General features: G+C 44.0%; 1 protein-coding gene and 1 long non-coding RNA gene across 4 annotated transcripts in view; one reads left to right on the top strand and one right to left on the bottom strand.

Moving 5' to 3' along the window:
- Nucleotides 1-3,245: 3,245 nt before the first annotated feature.
- The window catches only part of SGK1 (serum/glucocorticoid regulated kinase 1), a 67,339-nt gene continuing 46,651 nt past the window's right edge, over nt 3,246-23,933 (bottom strand). The window contains exons 1-12 of one of the 3 annotated variants that reach the window (XM_038132051.1): nt 11,347-11,733; nt 8,611-8,686; nt 8,102-8,177; nt 7,558-7,662; nt 7,074-7,157; nt 6,839-6,970; nt 6,442-6,554; nt 6,114-6,237; nt 5,674-5,769; nt 5,406-5,561; nt 5,200-5,289; nt 3,246-4,477 (exon numbers count right to left, since the gene is read on the bottom strand). In XM_038132051.1, coding sequence (XP_037987979.1) covers nt 4,310-4,477; nt 5,200-5,289; nt 5,406-5,561; nt 5,674-5,769; nt 6,114-6,237; nt 6,442-6,554; nt 6,839-6,970; nt 7,074-7,157; nt 7,558-7,662; nt 8,102-8,177; nt 8,611-8,686; nt 11,347-11,584 — 1,458 coding nt within the window. In that variant the 5' untranslated portion in view covers nt 11,585-11,733 and the 3' untranslated portion in view covers nt 3,246-4,309. Of the gene's footprint in view, nt 4,478-5,199; nt 5,290-5,405; nt 5,562-5,673; nt 5,770-6,113; nt 6,238-6,441; nt 6,555-6,838; nt 6,971-7,073; nt 7,158-7,557; nt 7,663-8,101; nt 8,178-8,610; nt 8,687-8,786; nt 9,013-11,346; nt 11,734-23,933 lie in introns of those variants that run through there. The other 2 variants (XM_038132052.1, XM_038132050.1) reach the window with 2 other exon arrangements.
- LOC119699058 lies at nt 12,012-23,012 on the top strand. The gene is made up of 3 exons (XR_005256348.1): nt 12,012-14,758; nt 22,201-22,261; nt 22,346-23,012. It is a non-coding gene; the product is annotated as an uncharacterized LOC119699058 (long non-coding RNA).

A 23,933-nucleotide genomic window follows, 5' to 3' on the forward strand; every position in this document is an offset into this window, starting at 1 on the left:
GCGGGAGCCGAGCGCTGCCCGGCGGCACCACAGGGTGTCACCCTCGGCCCGGGCCCGCAGCGCGGCCCTGCTCTCTGTGGGGCTCACGGGCACAGAGCTGCGAAAGTGACTGCACACAGCTGCGGGTGACCGCACGGACACGCGTGGGGACCAGACGCGGGCACTGCAGTGCCCCCCCGTACCTGTGCAGGAAAGCCAGCAGCTGCCGCATTTCAGTCTCTCCAAGAAGAGACCGACCTTTCAGAGCCTGGCCGGACTCTCAAGCAATTGCTGGACAAATTGTACATATCTGTATTAATTGTTTGCAGCTTGCTATTGCAGATAGGGGTGTTCCCCGTCCCTCACCCCCCCCCCCCCCCCCCCCGCATTTTTGGAATGTTTTGGAAGCATTTTTGCAGAAGTTTTCCATAACCAGGCCTAGCCAGCATGGAAAATTTTATCCCAATCTTCAAATGTAGGCCTTCGTAGCCTACATTGGCCTTCATAGCAGCAACTGCAACTGTGGGGAGCATCAGAAAGCATCTTTACTGTAGTTACTACAGCCACGTGGGGTCACATAAACATCTGCAGATCTGTACTGCGGTTAAATAGGAGCATAATTTTGTGCGATATTTCATTTATTTTCTTGGAAGAGTCCAGATAGGTCCAGATTCATCTCACCTACCTTTAGGTACCCCAGGTAAGATGTTGAATTAGACCCACTAGCTAAAGCTCTTTTCTGAGCAGAATCCCTCATTTCTAGCACCTATCTGTAGAAATGTTTCACTAGAGATGCAAGGCTGTACTAGAGTCTTGTTTTTTTTTCATTAATTTCTGGCTCGTTATAAGTCTACAGAGGGTGGGCATAAAGTACTTTTTAAGAATTTTTGAGGGGAAGAGACAGGAACCTTCTGCTTAATTTGCTTATTATCCAGTCTGTCCTCCAGCCTTCTGAGTATAAGAAGTACAAGTAAAATAGTCACTAAGAAGTTTCTCTTATCTCCCCAAGGCTCATGAAACGGTTCATGGCTTTTGGTACATGGAGATAAGTAGCACATACTAAACCACATGAGATGTCTGCATTTACGTATTTAATTTTTTTTGCATGTATTATCAATACACTGCACCCAAAGAGCATATGAAAGCCCAAGCATGCTATGCTCGCTATGCAGAGTACAATATAATAAGTGTTTGAAGTTTAGTTGCATTGACCATTCTGCTAAATAAACCTATCCAAGCTGGTGGTGGTTACCACACTGCCACCAGCAGAAAGTGTGGATGAATACTTCCATTTTGCAAATGTGTGAAATTAAACTACAGATTCAGGTCTTGGTCAAAACAGCTCATAACACCTATGTCACCTGTGATTTCAGGAATCCTAGCTCTTTGCTTCTCAGTGCAGAGACTTTTCTTTAAAGTAAATACAGACCTTATAGACACAGAATTCCATAAAACAAACAAAACAACAAACCCAAAACCTAGGTGACTTCCACAGATTCTTCCTACAGGCATGACTGTAACACATCAAGATCAGCAAGATTAAAATCATGGACAACTTTTTCCCCTTTTCTACACCAAACAATTGAGGTGGCATGTGTTGAATATTCATTGCTAACAGTTGCAGACTTTTGCAGAAAACAGCAGCAGCATAATAAGCCTACGCATGGTGGAACATTTAGAATTACAATCAGACATTGTTTTTTAAAAGGAACCCATTAAAATAATACCCTACATCTTGGCAGAGATGAAAAGCACACGATGTACACCTTTGAGTCACTGAATTTTTATACTTCTTCGTTATTAATTGCTCCAGCGGGTTTTTTTCCTTGAAAACGATAGGCAGTAGTTAATGTTCCGTTACCCTGGAGCTGCAGCTCTCTGCTCGCGTATCTGCGCGCAGCACCTTGCTCATGACTGGGAAATGTGAGGCAAAGATAATGTGTATGCACAGCTTCGTTGCTTGGCAAGTAGAGTTTCATTTTCTGTAGAGACAAATTAGCACTATGTATTTTAACATCTCTAGCCTACAAAGTCACGGGCACAAAAGATGTTTCAGGAACATTATAGCAGTGGAAGACTTTGCAGAGCCTGTCAGTGCACTACTCAAAGAGTTTTTGAATGCATGAATTTGAGAGTTTGTTGGGAGTTTGAGGGGGAGGTGACTGCATCTCTTACAGATAATAACAGGATCTGAAAGGTTTCTTGGCTGCTATAAATTAGCATTTTCAGCTCTGAGTGTGGTCTCCCAGAAACAGTTTATAGCTAAAGCCATACACATTTTTCTGTTCCTACATTGAACGGATAATAAAAGCTGGAAAATTACTGCAGGCTTTTATCTCAGAAATGTAATGAATAGAAATACCATCCCTATTAGCGAATTGCTTACACTGCTGTTATCGCAGCAGCCTGAGCAACATTTGACTGTCCAACTTTTCTCAGCAACTGCTCCTCTGGATTCTCAGAATTGCTCAGACCAACAACTGAAATATCCAATGGATAATGGGAACTGTAAAGAAGGTGGAGATGCTCAGTTCCTCAGAGAAAAAAAGCCATCCATCACCACACAAAAGAAACTGAATAGGATCACCCAAGAAGCAAGTGGGTGATCTTGCTTCTTGGCCAGAAGTCCCTCGAGCAGGCCATCTGGTAGTAGTACTCAGTAATAAGAAACTATTTAACAGTTTTAGGTAAACAGTCAGTCTTACCCCAGCTGCAAGCATATGATCAGTGAGTGAAATCCAGCTCCTGAACAGATTTTTGAACACTGGTAAACTCGGGTACAGTGCACTGCCCCACATCACAGCAGCAAGGTTAGAAGCTCCAGGATGAACTCCCAACAGAAGCTGTTTCCAAAGTACCATGAGAGTCTGTTTCTAGTGTCTATCTGCAATGCTGTGCTAAAACATCTCCTGTCTCTGTTACCTAAGGCCATCATTCGAGTGTAGCTATGCCTCATCCACACCAGAGAGCAGTACCTTCACTTTGCTTGAGGCAAAGAAACTAATTTTTGGGGAAGGGGAGCACCCACACTGATACACAACCACTCCCAACACCCACAGTTGGAAGACCAAGTTTGGAAGACCAAGTCGTATCCATGTACTTTGCCAAGTTGTATCCATGGTGAGACTTCTACGGTACAGTTTGATGGAATAACCATCACACACCTAAGCAAAATTATCTTAGCTGAGTGGCAGTTTGGACTTATTTTTAATTTTTTTAAATCTTGCTAAAACCTTTCTTTTAAAATAAGACAGAGTTCATGGAAGTATTTTTAAGGATTTTACTGCAAACCTATGGGTCTGGTCACAAAAAAATATGATACATATAACCATGTTAATTATATTACATTACAATGATGGTATACATTACAAGTAAGTCTGTAAGTTTAAATATACATCTAGAGTTACAACTGAATGTACAGATCTTTTTTACAATACATACAATCAGGAATGAAAATCCCCCAAACCCCAAGACCATAAATAATGCCCATTTTACAGATGGTATCTTTTAAACTAAAAGAGAAAAATTAAAAAAAAAAACAAACCAACAGCTTTGACCGACTGCAGCTGGGGCATTTTGGTCCATAAAAACCCTTTCTAAAAATAGAAATCTTTTTTCATAGCAGCAATGCTTTCTTCAAGCATTTGGATACAAGTAATTGTGAGCCCATTTCAATAATTTTAGTTGACAGTATAGATTTACAAAAGAAATTTCAAAATTACACTTAATTTATCTTCCAAATATGGAAGAAACAAACAATGCCCCACATTGTGGTATCCTGCAAGTGTCACACTGATGCTTTAAACTAAGTCCATCTGTAGTACGCAGACCACACGCATACCATTTGTTCACATAGTAAACCCACATAAATGAACTGAGAAACACACTCTGCAACAGGGAAAGCTCTGGAGCTCACAAGATCTCATCAGGAAAAAGGCACATTTCATAAAATCCTTATCACGTTCAGATAGATCTTCAGGCAAGGCTTTTCGAGCACGATTACAAAACAGCTTGTTCTTACTCCTACGATCTGCCGTAGCAGTCTATGGCAGCAGTCATTTTATTTTTTCTTTCCCAAGGAGACAGCACCACTTTGGGGGAAGAACAAATGGAAATGAAAAGCCTGTAAAGCTCATTTAGAGAGTGATGTGCTCTTCAAAAAAGCTTCCAGCAAACAGTGTAGTTGAAATTAAGGCTGCAAAGCTGCCATGGTGGAAATGTGCAAATTCTCTTTCAAGGTGACTGGTCAACTGGCAGTTCCACCAGAAGGCCAAACAAAAAATAAAAATAATAGTTGTTATTATTATTAAAAATAATAAAATAAAAACGTTCACAAGAAAGAGTCCACAGGTGGGGCATACGAGAAGCCCAAAAAAGCCTCAGCGGCTTCTTTGACGCTGGCAGTGATGAGGATGCTGTCTGGGGACTGGCCAATGGAGTTAGGGACTGGCTCATCTGTAAACTCCGGATCAAAGTGTCGCAGGTCACTGGGGCCGCTCTGTGGAAAGGACGAAAAAGGAATTTAGACCCAAAGATTTTGTAACTGCACAATTCAATTCAATATGGAGACAGGCACCCTTTTACAGAGACTCACAGTGTTATCACCTCAGGCCCACTGTTTAGCAGCCTTTGACAGTTTTAGTTTGACCTTTTATGTATCCTGTTGCACACTGTCTCACTAAAAACAAGATGATTTGATTTAGTATGGCTACACTCCCACTAAGCTCATGCAACAGAAGCTAAATACAAACATGCCACTCTGCCACACAGCAGTTTGCAGTGCAGGACTTTGATCTTCTAGTTATTAAACGAAGTTTATAAAATGCTCAGAAAACGATGGAGAACAACCTCCACAACCTGATCTCTCACTTTACATGTTAGTATCTGACAAGACAATTGTAATTCTGGCATAGGGAAGCTACTTGCTCCCTATACCTTAACTTCCCCTTTGGTAAAATGGGGAGGCTGGGCATTATTTTAAAATTGCCATGCAAATGAAGCATATGAGACAACAAAAAAAACAGCCAAATTTAGATGGCTCTCTAGCAAAAAGTCAATTACCACCTGTTTTTAACTTTGTTTGGACAGACACAGGGGAAGGAAAGTTGCATTCCCCAAACACAGCCATCTGGCCACTTGCCCCTGGCTCCCGGGCACCCCACAAAGACAAGGGGTAAAAAGACACTCTCCATGCACTCTATAATTAGAAGTGATACGTACCACATTTGGGTTAAAAGGGGGTGTAATCTTCTTATTAATGAGATCATCCCAGTTAATTGGGGAGAAGAAGATGTGATTCTTAATCTCCATCTGTTAAGAGAGAGAAAAATAGATTAATTCAGACCCAAGCTAATGTAACTAGTATGGCATTACTATTACAGTCATCATCCCGCACTACAAGTGGGCACTGGCCAGTTTGCACTTACAAAGTCCTCCTTGGCACCAAGTCTCTTTGTCCTGTCCTTCTGCAAGAGGCCTTCCAGGAGATGTCTAGCTGAGTTGGTAATATTTGGCTTCAGCTGCAAGGGTTTGTTCAAGATATTGTCGTACATTTCTGCGGTGTTCCTGCTGTAGAAGGGTGGCTGTGGGAAGCAGAAAAGGAATAGTTATTGGGGCTGACAGGCAGGCATGGGGTTTCTTGTGGGAAAAGGTCAAATAAGCTAGTTTGATCTGTCACGAAGGATTGTTGCTTACCAAGCCATAAAGCATCTCGTACAGGACTGCTCCAAGGCACCACCAGTCCACAGTCCGGTCATAGGGCTGCTTATGGAGAACTTCAGGAGCAAGATACTTGAAAGAGAAGGGAAAGAGCCATGTGAGCCACAGGGATCTTTACAACCAAGAAAGCCTCCCCATTCATGAATGAAAGCAGCTTACTGAATCCCAGCAACATCTAAGCTAAAGGAAAGCTACAATATTTTTACTAACAGGTAGATGGCTTGAGAGCTGCTCTCTCCTGCTCAGCAAGCTTTATGCATCCTACATGTCCTCACTGGCAGGTCTATTATTAGAAGGCCCGTAATGCCCCCTGCTCAGGTAACCAGCCTTACATACACCTGGGACAAGTCAGTTTTCACTGATAAAAACAGCTCTTGCTATCGCTCTGAGAGTGGGGGGCTGAGGGCTGGCCGTACCTCTGGTGTGCCACAGAAGGTGGAGGTTGTGCCATTGTGCTCTATGTTTTCTTTGCAGAGTCCAAAGTCAGTCAAGACAATGTGCCCCTGTGAATCAAGCAGGATGTTCTCTGGCTTCAAGTCTCTGCAGGAAGAGATGAAAGAGATAAATGTTAGAGGAGGCACAGTGAGAATATTTTAGGTTTGGTGCAGCTGTTTAGAGAAGCTCACTAAGCCACCACAAAATATTAAAAGCAATTCCAAGCTCCTACTGAGCTGAACTTTTCAATGCTTACTCAACAAAGCACATGTTTTTTTTCTGTACAACAAACTGAACAAGGCTGCTCACCGATAAACGATGTTCAGGGAGTGCAGATAGCCCAGTGCACTGGCAATTTCAGCAGCATAAAATCGGGCTCTCGGCTCCAGGAAGCAACGCTCCCTCTGGAGATGGTAGAACAACTACAGGAGACAGAGAGAACAAAGTTGTGTAAACGGCGCCAAAGCCAGTTAACAATGCACTTAATTAGACTCAACATATATAGCACGGGAGAACAATAGCAGGAAATGGCCTAAGGATCCTTTGGTAGTTCAAAACTTGGCAGGCAGAAACACTGAATCTAGTAACTTCCCCCCCATGACTATTCCCCTTGCAACTTTTTTTTGTATTTAAAAGGAAGGGTGAAAACGTCTACCCTACCACCATGCACATGATAGGAAATACTAATGATTTTCTTACTGCTTACCTCTCCACCATTGATGTAATCCAGGACAAAATACAATTTGTCTGCAGTTTGGAAGGAAAAGTGAAGCCCGACCAGGAAGGGGTGTTTCACATTTTTCAGCAAGACATTGCGTTCTGACATAATGTGCTTCTCCTGAAAACATCAGAAATCCATTAACATTTAGTACACTTGCTTAGTGATGGCAGTAAAAATGTTTTTGATGGACATTGCAATTGCATTGTGAAGGGCAGCTTACCTCCTTTTTCTTCAGGATTGCTTTTTTCTGCAGGACTTTAACAGCATAGAACTGCTCTTCTGCCTTATGCCGTGCAAGGAGGACCTGAAAGTGCACAAAATTGCAGAACTGAGCAATACCGAAATACGGAACAACTTGTAAACACGACCAGCAACAAGCCTTTACGTTAGCTTCTGAGCACTGCCACATCCCTCTGGTTCAATGTGCAAGCCCTTTGCTGGACACTGTTACCATTCTGGCAGAATTATCTAGCCCAAAGGTATTACATCTAGTTTCTTTCCTTTCCAAAAGCCAAGTATATCTATTCTTCACAGAACTAGAGGACTCAATTCCCTAGCTCTTCTGACTCATTCAAATGCAGAGTCCCTGCTCCTGCACTGGATGTGCTCAGGCTTGGTTTAAGTGATCATCATTCATCAAAGGCAGTACAAACCCCACTCTCCGGTATTTCATAAATTTAAATGAAAATAAAAGTTACACTTACCTTCCCAAAACTGCCTTTCCCAATCACTTTTAAGAAATGGAAGTCTGATGGTTTGGCATGTGGATTGGATGATGGGCCGAGATTGATCTGCTGTGAAGGACTGGGCTAAAAAAATAAACAGAAACCATGCTCATTAAAACAGTTCAGCACTGAGAGTCCAACAATTTCTCATTTTTAGAACGATAAATAAAGTGACCTTGAAAATACAGATTAACACTCTTATTGCCACTAAAACTTATTTCTAACAGATATCTTAACCTAATAGGTTCTGCCTAAGAAGAGTCTAACTACCATAGCTTACTTAAAAGTGTTTGTTGAAGTCTTAGACACATTCCGTAATGAAATAACAAGTCGTAACTCTTATTAAACATTTCTTCTTTATGTTTGAAACAGAAAGTTTCAGTCTAACCCAATTACTCTCTTGTTTACATTAGTGTGCTGTGAGATTGTACTAATGCAATACTCATTATGCTAACTTCGCTACACTTCTATTAGTGGTCGAATTGATGTTCTAAAAACGTCACACTGAGTAAAATCTACTTACCGGAGGAGAAGGATTAGCATTCATAAGTTCAGGCTCTTGAGGCTGAGAGATTTTCAAGATAGACTGAACTTCAGGGCTGCAAGGATAAGAGCACACATGATTAGGAGTTACCAGGAGCAGCACAGGCAGATCTTTCCGCCAGAGGGCAAGCACGTATCGCGGAAGAGTTCTAGTTGAGTCTATTACAGAAGGCAACCAAAACAACCCGTTCGATTTAAAGAGTAAAATTTTTCTAGTGACAGTAAGTTCCATCCTACAAAGAAATTTATATATACTCTTAAGTGCAGCAGAAATAGGGACGGGTCACTAGGAATCTCTGATTTATTTTTTCCAAACCTAGCTCGCGGAGATGGTTGCGAAGTGACTAACACCTCAACAAAACAAATAAACTCTTCCGTAACAGTAATGCCGCAGGAATTGCAGTAAGCAAACATTATTTTTAAACTAGATCTCGCAATATCTAGTGATATTTGTGACTGAAACACCCCCCTGAGATTTCTGACACTTACTGCTTGCATGCATAGGAGTTGGTGGCTATCTTCTGAATGAAATCGTTTAGTCCCATTCTTCTCTGCTTCATGAAAGCTATAAAGTAAAAGGAAAGGAGAAACAAAATCGTTAAGCCACCCTGACAGAAAAAACACAGTCCCTTGAGCATCTTCAAAGAAGTCCGCACGCCGCTCACCGATGAGGATGGCCACCATGCCCCTCATCTTCGAGTAAGTTAAGGTAGGACCGGACGCCTCAGCTGCTTTCACGGTCATTTTGAAGCGAGAGGGAGACACCCAGCAAGAGCACAGTACCACCAGCGCCCAGCACCGCACTGACTTGGCGAAGCACCCGACGGCGTTTAAGTGGCGGCGGTGATGGGCGGGACCGGGGCGGGGCGGCGACGGTCGCGCCCCCCTCGACGTCCTTTGAGGGGCGGCCAGTGGCCGCCTCGGGGGACCTCGAGGGTGGGAGGGGAAGCCAGTCGTCGCTGCCTTTACCGCCGCCCTACCTTAGGCGCAACCCTCAGGGGAGCCCCCACACAGTACCCCCGCAGAACCTTGTCTCAGGATGCCGAGCATCCACAGGCAAACGAATCAAATCCTTCCTTTTTCCCTTGACAGCAAACTCCTGTAACCCCGACTTTCTCTCCCCCCCCCCCCCTTTTTTTTAATCCGGCCCTACTTATTTTACAGTTATATAAAGTTGAAATCTGGCTCTGTCTTTAGGACGACCACCTCTTCCCGAAAGTGTGGGTGTCCCCCCACCACCCCGCAGCCTGCGTCCGCTCCCGGTCCCGCCGCACCGGCTGAGCGGCGATAAGGGACGCTGACGTCTCCCTGAAGGAGCCGCAGTGACTCAGAAGAACAAAATTTCCTGCCCGGCTTTCAATAAAACAAACAAATGTCCCTTCTGTGCACTGCCCTGATCCTGGCTGGGACATAACTAAAAGGAAAAAAAAATAAAATAAAAATATTTTTTAATGCAAAAAATGGAAACATCGAGGAAAAAATATAATCCGTTCCCTGAAATTGGAGGAGAGAGCAAAAATATGCTTCTAGAAAAGGTGGAGAGATGACCGAGGGCTGAACAAGTGCAGTAACGGGGGACGGGGGGGATTAAGGGAAACAGCCCCGCTCTGCAGAATCTGTTTTTACTGTACACATTTGGTCATTTGGGAACACCGTGTACCCGGGATTTAATGGCTCAGTCGCTTCCCTACGGGCGCGCCGGGGGCATACCAGGAGCGCTGGTGCATGCACGACGCCCAAGGTGAAAGGATGCAGCCGGAGCCCTCCTCCCGGCGGGCGCGGGAAGGACCACGGCCTCCCGCCAGGCTCCCCCGCCGGGCCGCATCCCCGCCAGCAGCCCTGGCACGGGTCAGGCGCGTCCGGGGGGTGCCGAGCTCCTGCGCCCTGCAGGCGGCTGGAAGTTTCCACCCGACGGGGTGTTATTCATGCGCGTGTTTCGCCTCGCTGTCTGAACGGAGGGCGCTGGGTTGCGGCCAGCGGCTCCAGCTGCAACCTGCCCCCGTCCTCCCCCCGCCCGGAGACCGTCTTTTTACTCGTTATTTTTTTAATCCGTACCCGCTGCTGCTGCCTCCCCCCACAACCACTGCCGGCCGCTGGGTGGCATCCCTTGGCAGCTGCCTGCACCCTCCGCCTCGGGGAGGGGGCGGGGGGGTGGCAAGCACCGCAGCCGTCAAAGGCAGCAGCTCACCTTGAGCCGCAAGATGGGTGACCCGAAGAGAGAGACCCCCGCGAGTTTGGCATAGGTCTTTCAAAAGCGCTACAAAAGCCTTGTAAGGAAAAAGCAAAGAGGGAGGATTGCCGGCTCCGCTCCGAGCCTCCGGTGGCCTTCCCGGAGCAAGGGGCCCTTGCCCGGCCCCGCCGTCCCGGTTCGGGGAAGTGGAAGGGAGCCGGCGCCAGGGAAGGAAGCGGCGACGGGAGAAGCAAGGAAATGTGGACTGCAGCTGGCGGGGCTCTAGGTTCTCCCACTTGTGGCTTTCCTCACTCTGTTGCACACAGAAATTAACAGCCACTCTCGTTAATGTAAGTGGAGAACAACAACAACAACAAAAAAACCAAAAAACAAACAAAAAAAAAAACCCAAAAAACAAAACACAAAAAACCAAACTAACCCGTAATGAAGTTTGGGATCTAAAAATATGCTCAAAAAAACCCCACTTGATAGATTGAAAGAGACGCAGACAGTTTAGACAGTTTTCTCTGTCCCTTCGTGCTGTTTTCAGAGTACTGCTGTTAAAAACCACTCGAGATTCACAGTTTGGAGGCCCACCAGAGTCCCCGTCCCCTGCCCTCTGCCTGCTGGCATCTCCAGGCAGCAAGACGATGCCCCCCGGCACGTTCCTGCCGGCTGTGCACAGAGGGAAGCGGCTCCCAGTCCCGGGCAGTCTCCGGCACAACCCACCCGCAGTTCTGCACAGCTTGCCAGAGGCTGACACCCACTGCCATCCTCCCGGCTCAGCCGCGGCCCCCCACGCCGCCCGCAAGCGCCCCCGCTCCAGCCGGCTACACCAGCGCCCTCGCCCCGGCTCTGCGTCGGTCTTTTTGCAAGAACTCCGCTACTCTCGCCAAGTCACCTGGCCTCTGTTCGTGCCAAGCGCTGCCTCGGCTGTCCGCCGCACGCACCCGCCTGTATCCCCCGGTGCATCGCTGCGCGGGGACCCCGCTGCTGGGAGGGTTCTTTTCCCCGTGGAGAACAGTTCTCCTGCCAGGGCGGAGCGGTGAACCCACCTTTCAGCGACGACTTCTCCTCTTTGCCCCTCATCTTGCTGCCCGCCGGGACCCCGGGCGCGGCGCGGCGGCGCGGAGGCTGTGCCTGGGCTCCCGCTCCCGGCCGCTGCTGCAATCCGGAATAACTCCCCTTCCTGGCCGGGCGGCCCGCAGGCAGGAGGGAGGCGGCGAGGGCGGCGAGGCCGGCCGGCGCTCCCGCTGACCCCTTTATGGACGCACTGTCGAGGGCGGCTGACATGCGGGAGCGTTATAAAGTTCAGCACGGGCCGCCCCGCACACTCTGCCCCGTTGCAACATCACCCTCAAAATTACTGTAATCAGCGCGCACACAAACACACGCACGGGCGGAGCGGGGCGGGGGGGCCGCTCCGGCCCTCCCTGACCTGCCGGCCGCGGCCGGCCCTGCCCCACGGAAGCTTGCGCTGCCCACGCTCCGCCAGCCACGGCGCGGTGCGAGCGGCCGCGCACCCCCGGCGCGGCTCCTGCGCCCCCTCCCCTCCCCTCCGGCACGGGCAGAGGCGGGGCGGGGGCTGCTGCCGCTGCCCGCGGGGGGCGCGGGGCTGCGGCTACCGGCCGGGCTTCCCCGGCGTCCGGATAGCGCCGGGGCGGGACCGGCGCCCTGCTCCGACCTGGCACCCTGCGCCTTCCGCCGGCAGCGCCCCGGCGGCGCCCCCCGCCCGCGCGGCACCGCTCCCCCGCCGCCCGCCACCGCCCGGCCCGGCGCCGCGCACCCCGGCCGCGCCCCGCCGCGGGAAGCCGCTCTCCCTCCCTGCGGCACCCACCTGCCGGCTCCCGCACCCGGCAGGGCCCTCGCCCCCTCCCCGTGCCCGACGTGCCTCGTAGCAGCGATGTTCTTAACGTGGAAGGGAGGAATGTCACCCAAGGGACGAGTTATTATTTTATTAGTTAAAGTTAATGCAGCGGTTTAAGCTGATGAACTGGGTTCTCCAAAGCCCGGGGTGTCCTAAAGTTGCGTTTTTAAACTTTTCCTTACAATGACGGCAGCAAGCCTCAAGAGAGTTAAAAGGCATGAGAGAACACAAGAAAGGAACTAGTGATCAAAGATCCCATTTTTCAGATGCCAAGTCTTATAGGAGAGCATCAGAGTATCTCAATAAATTGCATCAAAAATTTGTATAGACAATGGCTTAGGGCTGTACAGCTAAAAAGTAAATACAGGAAAAGAATCAAAGAATCACAGTTATGTTCCACACTCATGTTTCTCTTCTACCTCAGCCTAAAAAATTTACAAACTGTCCTGAAAATCTAAATTAAGAATTTTTCAAAGTAAAATGAATAATAATAAGAAGATAGATGCTGAAAATAAAAGGGAAAGGGAGACTCCACAAACAGAATACTAAAAGTTTATAAAACTCTTTGCCCCAGGATGTGCCCACTCCAAAAGAATGGGTGAGTTTGTGAACGGATGGACAAATCAGTAGGAAAAAACACCCAAGATTTAACTACGCAGGCAGCCTGTCTGACCTGAAATGTTCCTGTACCACAAATCTCTGTAAGCCAGGGATGGGTTGAAGCATATCCCTGAATAGTTGCCTGTTTTTTCCTTCTCATGCCATACTGCAATATTAGATAATGATAAGTGACCAGCTAACCCAGTTACCCAGACTGGCCTGCATGGACTTTGGACACACACTCACCTTCTGACAATCTTATACTGCACTTCTGAGTGGCATGATACTGTTTTATTTGTAGCAGAAAACTCCAGGAACTGCTGCTCACTGTCAAGAAGGAAGAGAACTGATTTGATTTGTAACCTAATGTGAAGCATTTGGCTCTGCCAAGTACATGTATTCCATGTAAAAGTAGCACTAGGTAAACAGATGCTCATCAAGCTCTTCACCAAGACAGCGTTCAAAACAGCCCCGCATCCAGGCTGCGAGAGATGCAGAAAGACACAGACTCTGCTGGAATCTTGGGACACTTAGGCAGAGGGCAGAGCAGACACAACATGCTGGCTTACTGGTATGGGTCACCCCGGGGTCCTGCTGACTCAGAGATTGGGACATACCTGAAGCCAGGAGGGATATGAATTGATTTATCTTAAGGAACAAACAGCAGCTCTTCACTAGCGTGGGCCTGTATTGCTCAAAACACTTCAAAGCACATTCAGCAGTAGTTCAGCTGTGTAAATTCATCTTCCTAAAAAAGCCTTGCTGTTTGGAGGGTTTGTTCATCTGTGGTGGGCAGGCAGGTGTGAGTCCCGCCTGACACTGCTTTCAGGGCACACAGAAACTTCTCCCTCTTGCCCTTCAGGAAGGTCAGAGGCTTCAGCAGCCCACATGAACCTGTGAGCTCCCTTCTGATTTTGTACTGGTCCTCATTGTCTGACGTGGAATTCAGTGCCTCAATCTTTCAGGAATTCAATTCTCTGATAGCTTCTGAACTTCAGTTTGGCAATGAATTCAATGCTGAATAAATGAATTCCTGCTTACTTATCTTGCTGAATCAAGACCTTAGGATACAGCAGGTTCCTAGAATTACTTGGCTGACTCTGGAAGGAAACTTCTTCAAATTCTGCAAATATTTTCAGCAGTATTTGCCTTTGGGTTAATTAAATGAAGATGAAATTCAGGGTTTGAACTGCAGGAATGACACAGTCCCCAACTACAGAAGACAATGGCGCTCCTTAACAGCATCTGTCTTCTGAAGCAAAATTTCAGAAGCTTTTATTTTCCTCCTGTAAATCCTGAACAGAAGTCTCTGACCTTGTAATTAAGTTTTATTACAACAGCCAAAACTTTTAGTCAGGATCTTCGTGCTGCCCCCACAAATGGTGTCTATGAGTAGCAGCAAACAGATAAGGAACTGAGTAACAGCTTTAATAACAACCCCAACAGAGATTTTAAATCAACAGTTTTCAAATGCTGTTAACAGGTCAACAGGTCTTCTAGACATTGTGTTGACAGGAGGTTTATTGACTGAAGCCCCTATTGATCTGGAAACATCTAATTGATCTCAGTGTCATATTTTGTGAAATACAAATTTGGAATATCTTTTATTTCCCTTTTCTGATGCTTACAGAGCAGGTTTACTGCATTGTCAGTAAGAGGCTTTAGTGCCAAGGGATTATGCTCACAGGATCACAGAGTGATGCAGGGCGGTGCTGAGGAAAAAAAAGTAATTCCCGTCCTTGTAGAAACCAGTGGAAAATTACAGCATTCTTTAGATGAACTGACCTCTAGTTGAAATAGCTGATAAACAATGCCCTGACCTCCATTTTAGTCCCAGCACATGGATTTGAGTCTAATGCAGTTGCTGTCACTGTGACTTTATGAGTAAATGTTGCAGGTATTTCAGCCTGTAGCAGTCAGAGAGGGATGACTGTAGAAAATCCGTGTTTGTATGTATGCCTTCCTCTGAGCGTGTCTTCCTGGGAGTGTGCCACCCCAAGGTTAGTAAAAGTCTTTGCAGTATTGTGTAGTCTGTCTAGCTTAGAGTCCTCGTAAAACCGCACTGGATGACAGATACTTAAATTCATTATTGATATTATGAAATGTACTGGGCTGTGACTGCACAGGATCCGGTCGTAGCAGAACTGAATAGTGCTAATATGGAAAAGGAGGTGAAAACATATGATAGAAAAGTGATGAAAAATGAGTCATGAGAAAAATGAACGTTCTTAGTGATGCTATGAGTTCAGTCTGCTGGTTTCCTTTGGTCACAAGGCAGCCTTATGTGAGGAGCTCCAGAATGAACAGTGTAAGCCTACACTGTCAGCTGACTCCTGCACTCAAGACTTTTTCTTCCAAAACTAGTTTTTAAAGGATAATAGCAGAAGGGCATTTATGCATTTTCTGTCAAGAGCATGATCTGAACAAATTTCCTTGCACTTCTTGCATGAAATAGATGTGCTGAAATACAAATGTCAGTTGAACTAACCTAGCTATGGGTTTTTCTCTTATCTCTTCATCTAGTGTTCCACTAGGTGTTGACCACCATGGTATCTCAATGTCCTTTATGTGTGTACAAAACCCCCATCATCATGATTGTCGTCATAATCAGTTCATTATCTTAAAAGAAAATATCTCTTTAAGCCTGAAAGTCCTCCAGCAACATTGGAGATAAGGTACTGAATTATGTAAATAGTGAGATAATTTGTCAGAGAGGAATTTTTGCAAGAGAAAGGTTCAGCTGGGTCCTAACTCAAAACAAGTTTGATTTTGGCAGTGTGAAAACAGAGGCCTGATAAAGGAAGACACACACTGCCGGGTGTCAATGCTTTTCCTCTTGGTGATATCATCGTGTCTCTTGCCATTACATTGAGTTTCAATATTCCTTATTATTTGTAGGATGTTTTCTTTCAAGGAGTGTTAAAAGGTGTGCTGGGCAGAAGAATACAAAATACGCATGCTGAATAGGGTTTTATCTGTAGTGGTTTGTGTTTTGGGAGATATTGGGTCCTTTGCAGAACTCAGATAAATGTGGGGTTATTACAGCATTTCTGAGTGTAGATTAATTAGTCTAAGATAGAGAGAAAGGGAAGAAGTGTTAATTTTGCCATAGGTAACGGGTCCAAAATAGAATAAAAATATTTATGTATTTATTCATAATATATTTACTTTCCTTAGGTTTTGGTACTCAACTTAGGCACATAGTCACCAAATGTACCCTCCTTAGTCAGAAGAGACAAGCGCCCTGAAGGCAACTCAGTGCATCTGTGGCCTGAATCAGGCAGTGTCTCCTGTTTATTTGAAGGAGTTTTGTCTTGAAACCCACAGATAAGTAGAGGCTGATTTGAATTACAGATTATTTTTTTTCTTATTTCTGAAGCTTTACATGTAAAAAATGCAGAATCACTTCTGAGAATAATTTTGTCAACATACGCTGAGAGAGCTGGTCATTTTATTCCTGACCTACATATATTTACATAAAAGAAGAAATCCTGTGGCAAGTGGCAAACATCATATATGTTAGCCAGAGCCAGAGATCCCTAACCTTAGTCCAGTTTAGTTATGGACCTGAAAGAATATTTGTAACATTGTTATAACTCTCCATAGTGCTCCTCAAGGTTGAATTGTACATGTTGTCTTCCAGCTAGCAGCCCTGTGTGGTTGTGTGTTGCAGTGGATATAGAAGACATACCCGTTTTCTTGAAATTAATTGACATTATCTTGCCTTACACTGTGCCTGCTATCATCTCAGAAAGATGTGAAAATATTAGTTCTATTTTACGAAGGTGGGAATTGAACCACAGGGTAGTCAATGTGTCTCACCTGAGGGAGATCTGTGACAGAGCCAAAAATTAAATGTAGAGCTAACTTTTTCCCGTGCTAGTGTCTGGATTAAGATTACTGTACAGCAGTACATATTCCATATCTGCCAAACCTATTTGTAAGGTTTACATGCATTGTAACAGACAGTTTTGGATGGCAAGAGCCGGAGCAGGCACTGCAGGCATTTGCTGTACCTTGGAGGAATGCCACTGAGATATCTGATATTACTATCGCCATGGTTCCCTTCCCAGCAGGAGCCACCCATCAGTGAAAAATGGGGGACTAGGAGCACTGGCACCTAAAAGGCTGTTGTTCCAGGAAGAACCTGAATCTAGATTTGTGAGGAAGGAAGTATAACCATATTCACATTGAACTGGCAACTGGTAGCATCATCTGCCACCATCCAACATGTTGGAAATGCCAGGAAAGTGTTTTTCCCACAGCACATGATCACAGAATATTACAGTAAGACAAAGAAATCCCACAGCTGTTTCATAGGCAGACACAGAAGGAAAAAGCCACAAACATTCCCAGCATTAATTTCTCTTTTCATTTCCAGATGTCATTTTCAAACCTGTTCAGTCATTCACTGCACTGTGAATCTCTTCATAGTGTTCCAATTAGTCCATTTTTTTAACACCTTAAGCCCTAAAATGAATTGGAAACCTTTGATCCAGGTTTTATTTACTTTAGTAGGAGTTGCCTTTAGTTTTTTGTAATTGCTTTGTGTTACTCCACAAAGAAAAGCTCAGGTATTTTGTCCATAGATTCACTAGACTTCAAGACCAAGAGAAGATGCTGGAACATATAACCAGGCTGTCTGTGTAAAAACTCTTGCATTTGCTGCCATGTATATCATGTCCAACCTTTCCTCTGAGGTTTCTTGTCTCTTCCTCTTAACTCATATTTGACTATCTCCAAATTTTCATCCAATTCAAGGATAAGAATCAGGAGGTTTGACAAGCACAGACACCCACCCTTGTGTAGTCATGCAGTGGACCATAGGCTGTGAGTATATGACCTTTCCAGCCTTCAACACAGGCATCTGCACTCCCGGTGCAGCTGCATCTGCTCATCAGCACCCACATGGTGGGTGTTACCATCCCTTGGATCAGCTGGCAGATCTCCATGTGGGAGCTCCCACTGACTTGCATTAGTCAGCCAAGTGATGAGCAGCTGGGCACAGCCTCTTCAGCTGGCACAGCTGAAGCTGGAGGCAGACATGTCCCAGCCCACTTAGTGGGCAAGGCATAGTGTTTTTGATCTTACGTACCTTCACTGCATTGTTATTTTAAACTTGTTAAAAAAAAGGAATGCAGATTTGCAAGTGTGCCATGCTCCGAGTAGTTGTGATACTTCTGTAATGCTCCCATCAGAACCTTATAATATGAAATTTTTTTCAGAAAATTCTTACATACGGGAAAGGGGAAGAGCAGGTCTGTCTTATTGGATTGCTGGTGAATGCAGTGTGGCTGGTACATAATTCCCAGTGTGACACTAATCTCTACACCCTCAGTGAGATGACCACAATACCTCTCTGCCTAGCTGAATATAATGCCTCGATCTTTCACACAAGACAGGCTTAATAACACTATAGAATTTTATTTTAGGGATTTTTTTATAAAAGAAAGAATATGAGAAAGAGAATCAACAGTCTCTATATATATTTTAATAGCACATCAGAAAAATTGAGTCCTGGAACTCTGACTTGTTGTGAGCATGACTTAGCTTGCTGCAATATAGGAGACATTACTAAGCAGGTTGTGTTTTGTTGACAGTGGAGTTCTTTAGAAAAACAGATAAAGTGCCAGGTGAAGAAATTAAAAATTAAAGAGATTAAGCAAAGTATTGTCCAATGAGATAGGAGGTTGAAAACAAGACTTTTTGCCTTTGATGTTCAGCACTAGTGTAGACAGATGAACCACTGAGGACAAATGTAAAGCTTGAATGCAGAAAAGCTAAGCATAATTTAGCTGCCAATGGTAGCATTTAATCACTTGCAAAGCATAGCATTGTGGATTTCTCTATAGTTATAGGGAACTCTCTGACCAGTGCTGTTATTCATAATTTTCACTCAACAAAGATTTTTACTTATGCATGCTTTTATCCTGAGCCCTTTAAACCTTGAAACTAGCAAATATTAACAGCAACATTTTAAAGAATGATGAGATGGGGAAGTTGGATGACGGGTCACTGTCATATGATGAGCTTGAAATAGAATAAACAGTTTGTGAGGCTTGTGACTTTCAATCCCATGCTCAACTCATTGGACATACAGCCCACCTCCTACAAAGCAAAACCAGACAGCAGTTTTGCTCCTTTGGTGACTGACCCAGACTGACTGACTCAAAAGAGTGGTTTAAATCACAACTATTGGACTCGGGATCAAAGTCAAATGCTGTCTTCTCCCAAGTTTCATGAGGTTTGAAAGTAGCACTCTGCTTTTTACTTGATCCACAGTTTTGAGTTCCTTAGTGCTTAGTGGCAGACAAGGGCCACAGAAAGGAAAGACTCTTCTCAGAAAGGAAGAAAAAGTGTTATTGCCCGTGTTTGAGGTATGAAAGTATGAAATACGAAATGATCTGCCTATGCCAGATTCAGCTGAGTAGTAACTCTATATCTGCTTAATCCTATTTTGATTTCACTATATCTGTTTCAAAATGGATAGTATGGGATAGTAAAGTACGCTCAGCTTTATCTGGAGATAACATTGTGAAGTACTTTTTACAGACCACAGTTTCCTCATATTTAGTATTATGTATATATATATGTATATATATATATATGTGTGTGTATATATATATATATATATGTATATATATATGTGTGTGTGTGTGTGATTGTGCATTTTATTTAATACATATTTATTCTGTCTTGTTTAACTCTGTTGAGCAGCATACACAGAACTTTCAACTCTTTCATCTAGTCTCAGGTCACACTGATGAAAGGTCTGTAAGTGACCCCAGAGCATTCGCCTTGATTATTTCAAGTATGTTTGTCTTTACATGCTGCAACCGCAACTAGTGAACTTCCAAGCCACTTTGGTTCTGTGAGTTGAATCATAGAATAATATAAAACGACTCCTATTCATGCATTTGTGCTTACTGAAACATACTTATATGTACGGTAGTGACTAATGAACTGGTGAACATATTTGTTAAAAACAGCTTAAAAAGAAAATGTGTTTTGTTCTAAGTCTGTTATAAGGTTAGAAACTGTGAGAACCAACATTATTTCATTAATGTAATGAGTATTTTCTCTTTATATGCATTTTTATTCTCAGATGTGGTGGTTTTAAATATTGAAGAATATTATTATACTGATACATCAGGTCCCACTTTGTTGTACAAGCCTATTTGTGGCTGCCAGGAAAGGGCATAAACTTCTCTGGGCATTTCTCAGTATCTTGTCCCTTTAACAGTGTCTCTCAAGCCCTGTTAATTCTGAGATTACTTAGTTTTTTGCAAAACTATCAATGGATCACCTTGTGTAGCACAGCTATAAGATTCAAATTCACAAAAAACCATATAATTAAGTATATATAATGTATATAAAGTATAATCGTATAATGATAATTTCATGATCAAGAACTTTGAACATTCACTCACTTGCCTTTATCAAGAGTGTTTTGAGAATATTATTTCATTTATTTCCATTTTTATTTTGCTTTACTGATTACTTAGAAAAAAAAAATTGCAGCTATTCTTTTAGGTTACCAACTGATGTTCTAGCACTGTCAAAGACTGAGACATCTCTGAATGGTATCTAACATGAACTGTTACTGGAGATGAGGTCCTGGACCATGAGAACCTTTGCTTGGAACAAAGAGGCAATTCAAATGCTCTTTAAGCAATTTAAGAATGCTAAACTGATTAAAAACTATTTTATCAATATATTACACTATCAACGTGTAAAAAGTTCTGTTTTGTGAGACACAATCCTTTTCACAGGAGATCTTGAAATAGATTTCAAAATCCCATTTTACTCTGAATTGGCTTCACAGGAAGAAATGCAGGCTTCCAGGCTGTATGCCATCATCTAGAGCATGGCTCAGCATCCTGACGCTTCTGTGGGCCCAGCTTACAAGAAATGTGGAACTGCTGAGATGCTGAATTCTTTTCACAACACGAAATGTTTAGACTGCTAAGAAAGGAAAAAGAAAAAAAAAAAGGAACTAATGTGGGAGTGTGTGGGGAACTCCATATAGAAAGAGGAAGTATCGTGTGACTGATCAGGAAATGGGTACAAAGCATGTGTTTTGGTAGTATTTTCACTTGTTTTGGGGGCATTTCCATAGAGAGCTGGAATCTGGCCCTGCGTTTAGGTATTACTTCACTCCGGAGTGAAAGGCAGGCACTAATTTGGAACGAAACACACCAGCTGTCAGCCTTTGCACATAGCAACACGGCACAACAGCTGAAGGCAGGTCGCACAAACACAACATCCCACGGAAATAGCGGTGTTGTAGAGCCATTCTGGGCTGCAAGAATCAATAAACAATGCTCTGGCTTCTATAAAAAGAGAAAGCTGTTTCCAGGCTGTATTTTCTGAGAGGAATTTGTTCTCTTTTACCTCCAAAAACTCTGGGATACATCTGTGCTACAAAAACTCCAGGGAAATATGCACAGCAGCAAGGTGCAAACACGATGAAAGCCCTTTCTGATCCTGCCTGCCAAAGCATTTCTTTACCATGCACAGATTTGACAGGATAGAAATTTAGCCCTTATCTTTCTGTAAACGTTATCTAGTCTAGAGTACACTGCCAACTCTTATGATGTCAGGGTTGTTCACTCCTTTGGTTTTGTCATGTGTTTTGTTTTTTTTTCCAGAACCCAGGGAAAAGTCCAAAAATGTGGTAGTTCTTCTTGTGCAAAGTGAAGTTCTGCTTATTCATTTTCTCTTGAGCAAGTTGCTGTTAGTCAGATGTTTGCAGAGTTGTGGGGATGGTAGTGTACTGCCCTCAATGCAGTGAAGTAATTTTTAGAGGAAGTCCTTGTATGGACAATTTGTTCATTGTTTTGGAAGACTTCAAATAGCATTTCCAGGAGGGCCAGTTCTAAATCCAGATTTGATTCCCCTTATTAAGTCATTCGTCAGTCAGCTGGCAGAGGCGAGTTGGGGTATGCTGGTACAAGTGAGCAACACAGAAAGTTGAGACACCCTAACAGAGGATATTTTGGACCTTCCACTCCAAAATAGGAATGTAAATCTCCTGCAGACTTATAAAGGGACTGAAATAAATGAAAGATATATTTCAAGGGCTGTCATCATAAAGCTCCTGAGCAACATGCTCAATGATATAGAGTGAGACAGTTATTTGGAGGACTCTTTTTGCCATTGGCTTTCCCCTCTCTGGAGAATGAAACTTCTTAGCTTAAATGATTTCAAACTTGACCCATCCCTATTTGCTAAGTAGATCATATTAGTCTACATTTGTCTGGATCACAGTGTAACAAAAGTGTCATGGTGTAATTTCCTGCACTGCTTCCTTGGTCTTTGTCATGTCTTCTTTTTCAGCTTTGTTTTTGTCCTCTGTCTTCTTTCCAACCTTTCCACCACTCCCTGGAGTGATATTTTTGCCTTAATCTCTTTCTTCATTTCACCTTCTTTTCTCTCTCAGGCCTTTCTTTCTTCCTGGTTGCTTCAAGTTGAAGCCAGCTCTCTGAAAGCAGCATCATCAGGTACAGTCCCCTTCAGTGGGACATCATGGGACAAAGCCATCTTCAAAATAATTTGAGATCATTCCTCGTGTTATTATTTCATAGGGTGAAGTCAAGTAGGATGTGGAAAGTGGGACAATTTTGGCCACCCACCTCATGAAAGATGTTAAGAAACGGGAGGGAGCCAGAGTGAAAGGCTATCAAGGTTCTAGTGCACAGAACCACTGAGGAGAGGCTGAAGAGCTGAGATTGCTGTATCTGATGAAGAGGAGCATCTGAGCATGCATCTGAGCATCTGATGAAGAGAAGGTCAAAGGCAGTTGAACAGCAGCCTATGATTTCATGATCAAGAGCTACAATGACATCAGAACCAAACTCTTCCCAGTGGTGACAGCAGGTGCAAGAGGGGGCAATGGCAGCAAGATGAGTGTTCAGCTTGGCCATTAGGAAACAAAATGCCCACCTGGAGTGTAGAGCAGCCTGGGTACAGGTTGCTTTGAGAGCTGGAGGAAACCCTATCTCTGGAGGTTTCCAAGCCTTGACCAGACAAAATCCACTTTGACCTGCTCCAGCACTGATCATAGTCTGGCCTTGGAGTGAGATGGGTGATCCACAGGGCCCCTCTAAACAACGCTTTAACACCTAAAACATGTATTTGTTCCCTCAAAACACTTAATGTACAGTTCTTCATGTTGTCCCTCATTTAGCCAATCCCTCCTGAATGGGGAGAGGAAGAATATATTTTTTTTTTTTTTTCAAGTGAAGGATCCTATAAACCTATAAGGATCCTATAGAACAGCTAAGGTAATTCTGGTAATAAGGAGAATACCTCTAACTCTTGCTTTAAATGAAGTACGTCTTATGCTGGTAGCGTGCCTTCCATTTTTAGTCCCTTTCAAAACTACATTTGTGCAAGTGCTGGAAGATGTGCTGGAAGATGTGCAGGCAGAGCACAATGCTGAGAGCCCAGGAAATGTGCCCAGCAGAGCAGAACCTGTACTTTCTGTTGTTAAAACTATGTTGGAATTCTGATACATCTGTTATGTACTAACAGACCTAGGAGGAAAATGTTTGTGTGCATGAAGAAATATTTCTGTCCACCCCCAGCCAGGCTGGTCTTGAGCCTAAAGGGTATACGTAGAGCCCAGGCCATGGCAGGTCACTCTGTATTAAAATGCATACTCTCAGTTCTATAAAGCAGTGCAGACACTGGTTTTTATTTTTAGGCAGACAGGTGGCCTTCTTAGTTTTAGTGGGATGATTCACATCCACGTAGTGATGTATAGGTGTGCTTCTAGAATGAATATTCTTTATTTGTTGTTTCAATATTTATGTCTTTTCTCTGAGTTATTCTAATGAAATCTTTGTTTAGTTGTTTTTCCCCTGGGGCTGTCTACAGGCATCCAATGTTTTTTTTGTGGAGAGGTGTTTCTTTTAAAGTTTCTAATTCCTTGGTATGAATAAATGCACTTAATTTTACTGGGGTCCTGTAAATACTTTGTTTAGGACAGATTGTAAGCCACAGTTTTGCATTTACTTTTAACAGATTTGCAATCTTATTTTTTGTCCAGCCATATTAAAAGCAACAGCAATTTTCCATCGGTTTTAATTTGCAGTAAATGAGTTTATGCTGCTGTGTTTTACGCAGATGAGAGCTTGTCTTCTTCAGTAATTATTTCAAGACAATGCTGTT

The sequence above is a fragment of the Motacilla alba genome, chromosome 3 (assembly GCF_015832195.1).
Source record: "Motacilla alba alba isolate MOTALB_02 chromosome 3, Motacilla_alba_V1.0_pri, whole genome shotgun sequence".
Lineage (NCBI taxonomy): Eukaryota > Metazoa > Chordata > Aves > Passeriformes > Motacillidae > Motacilla > Motacilla alba.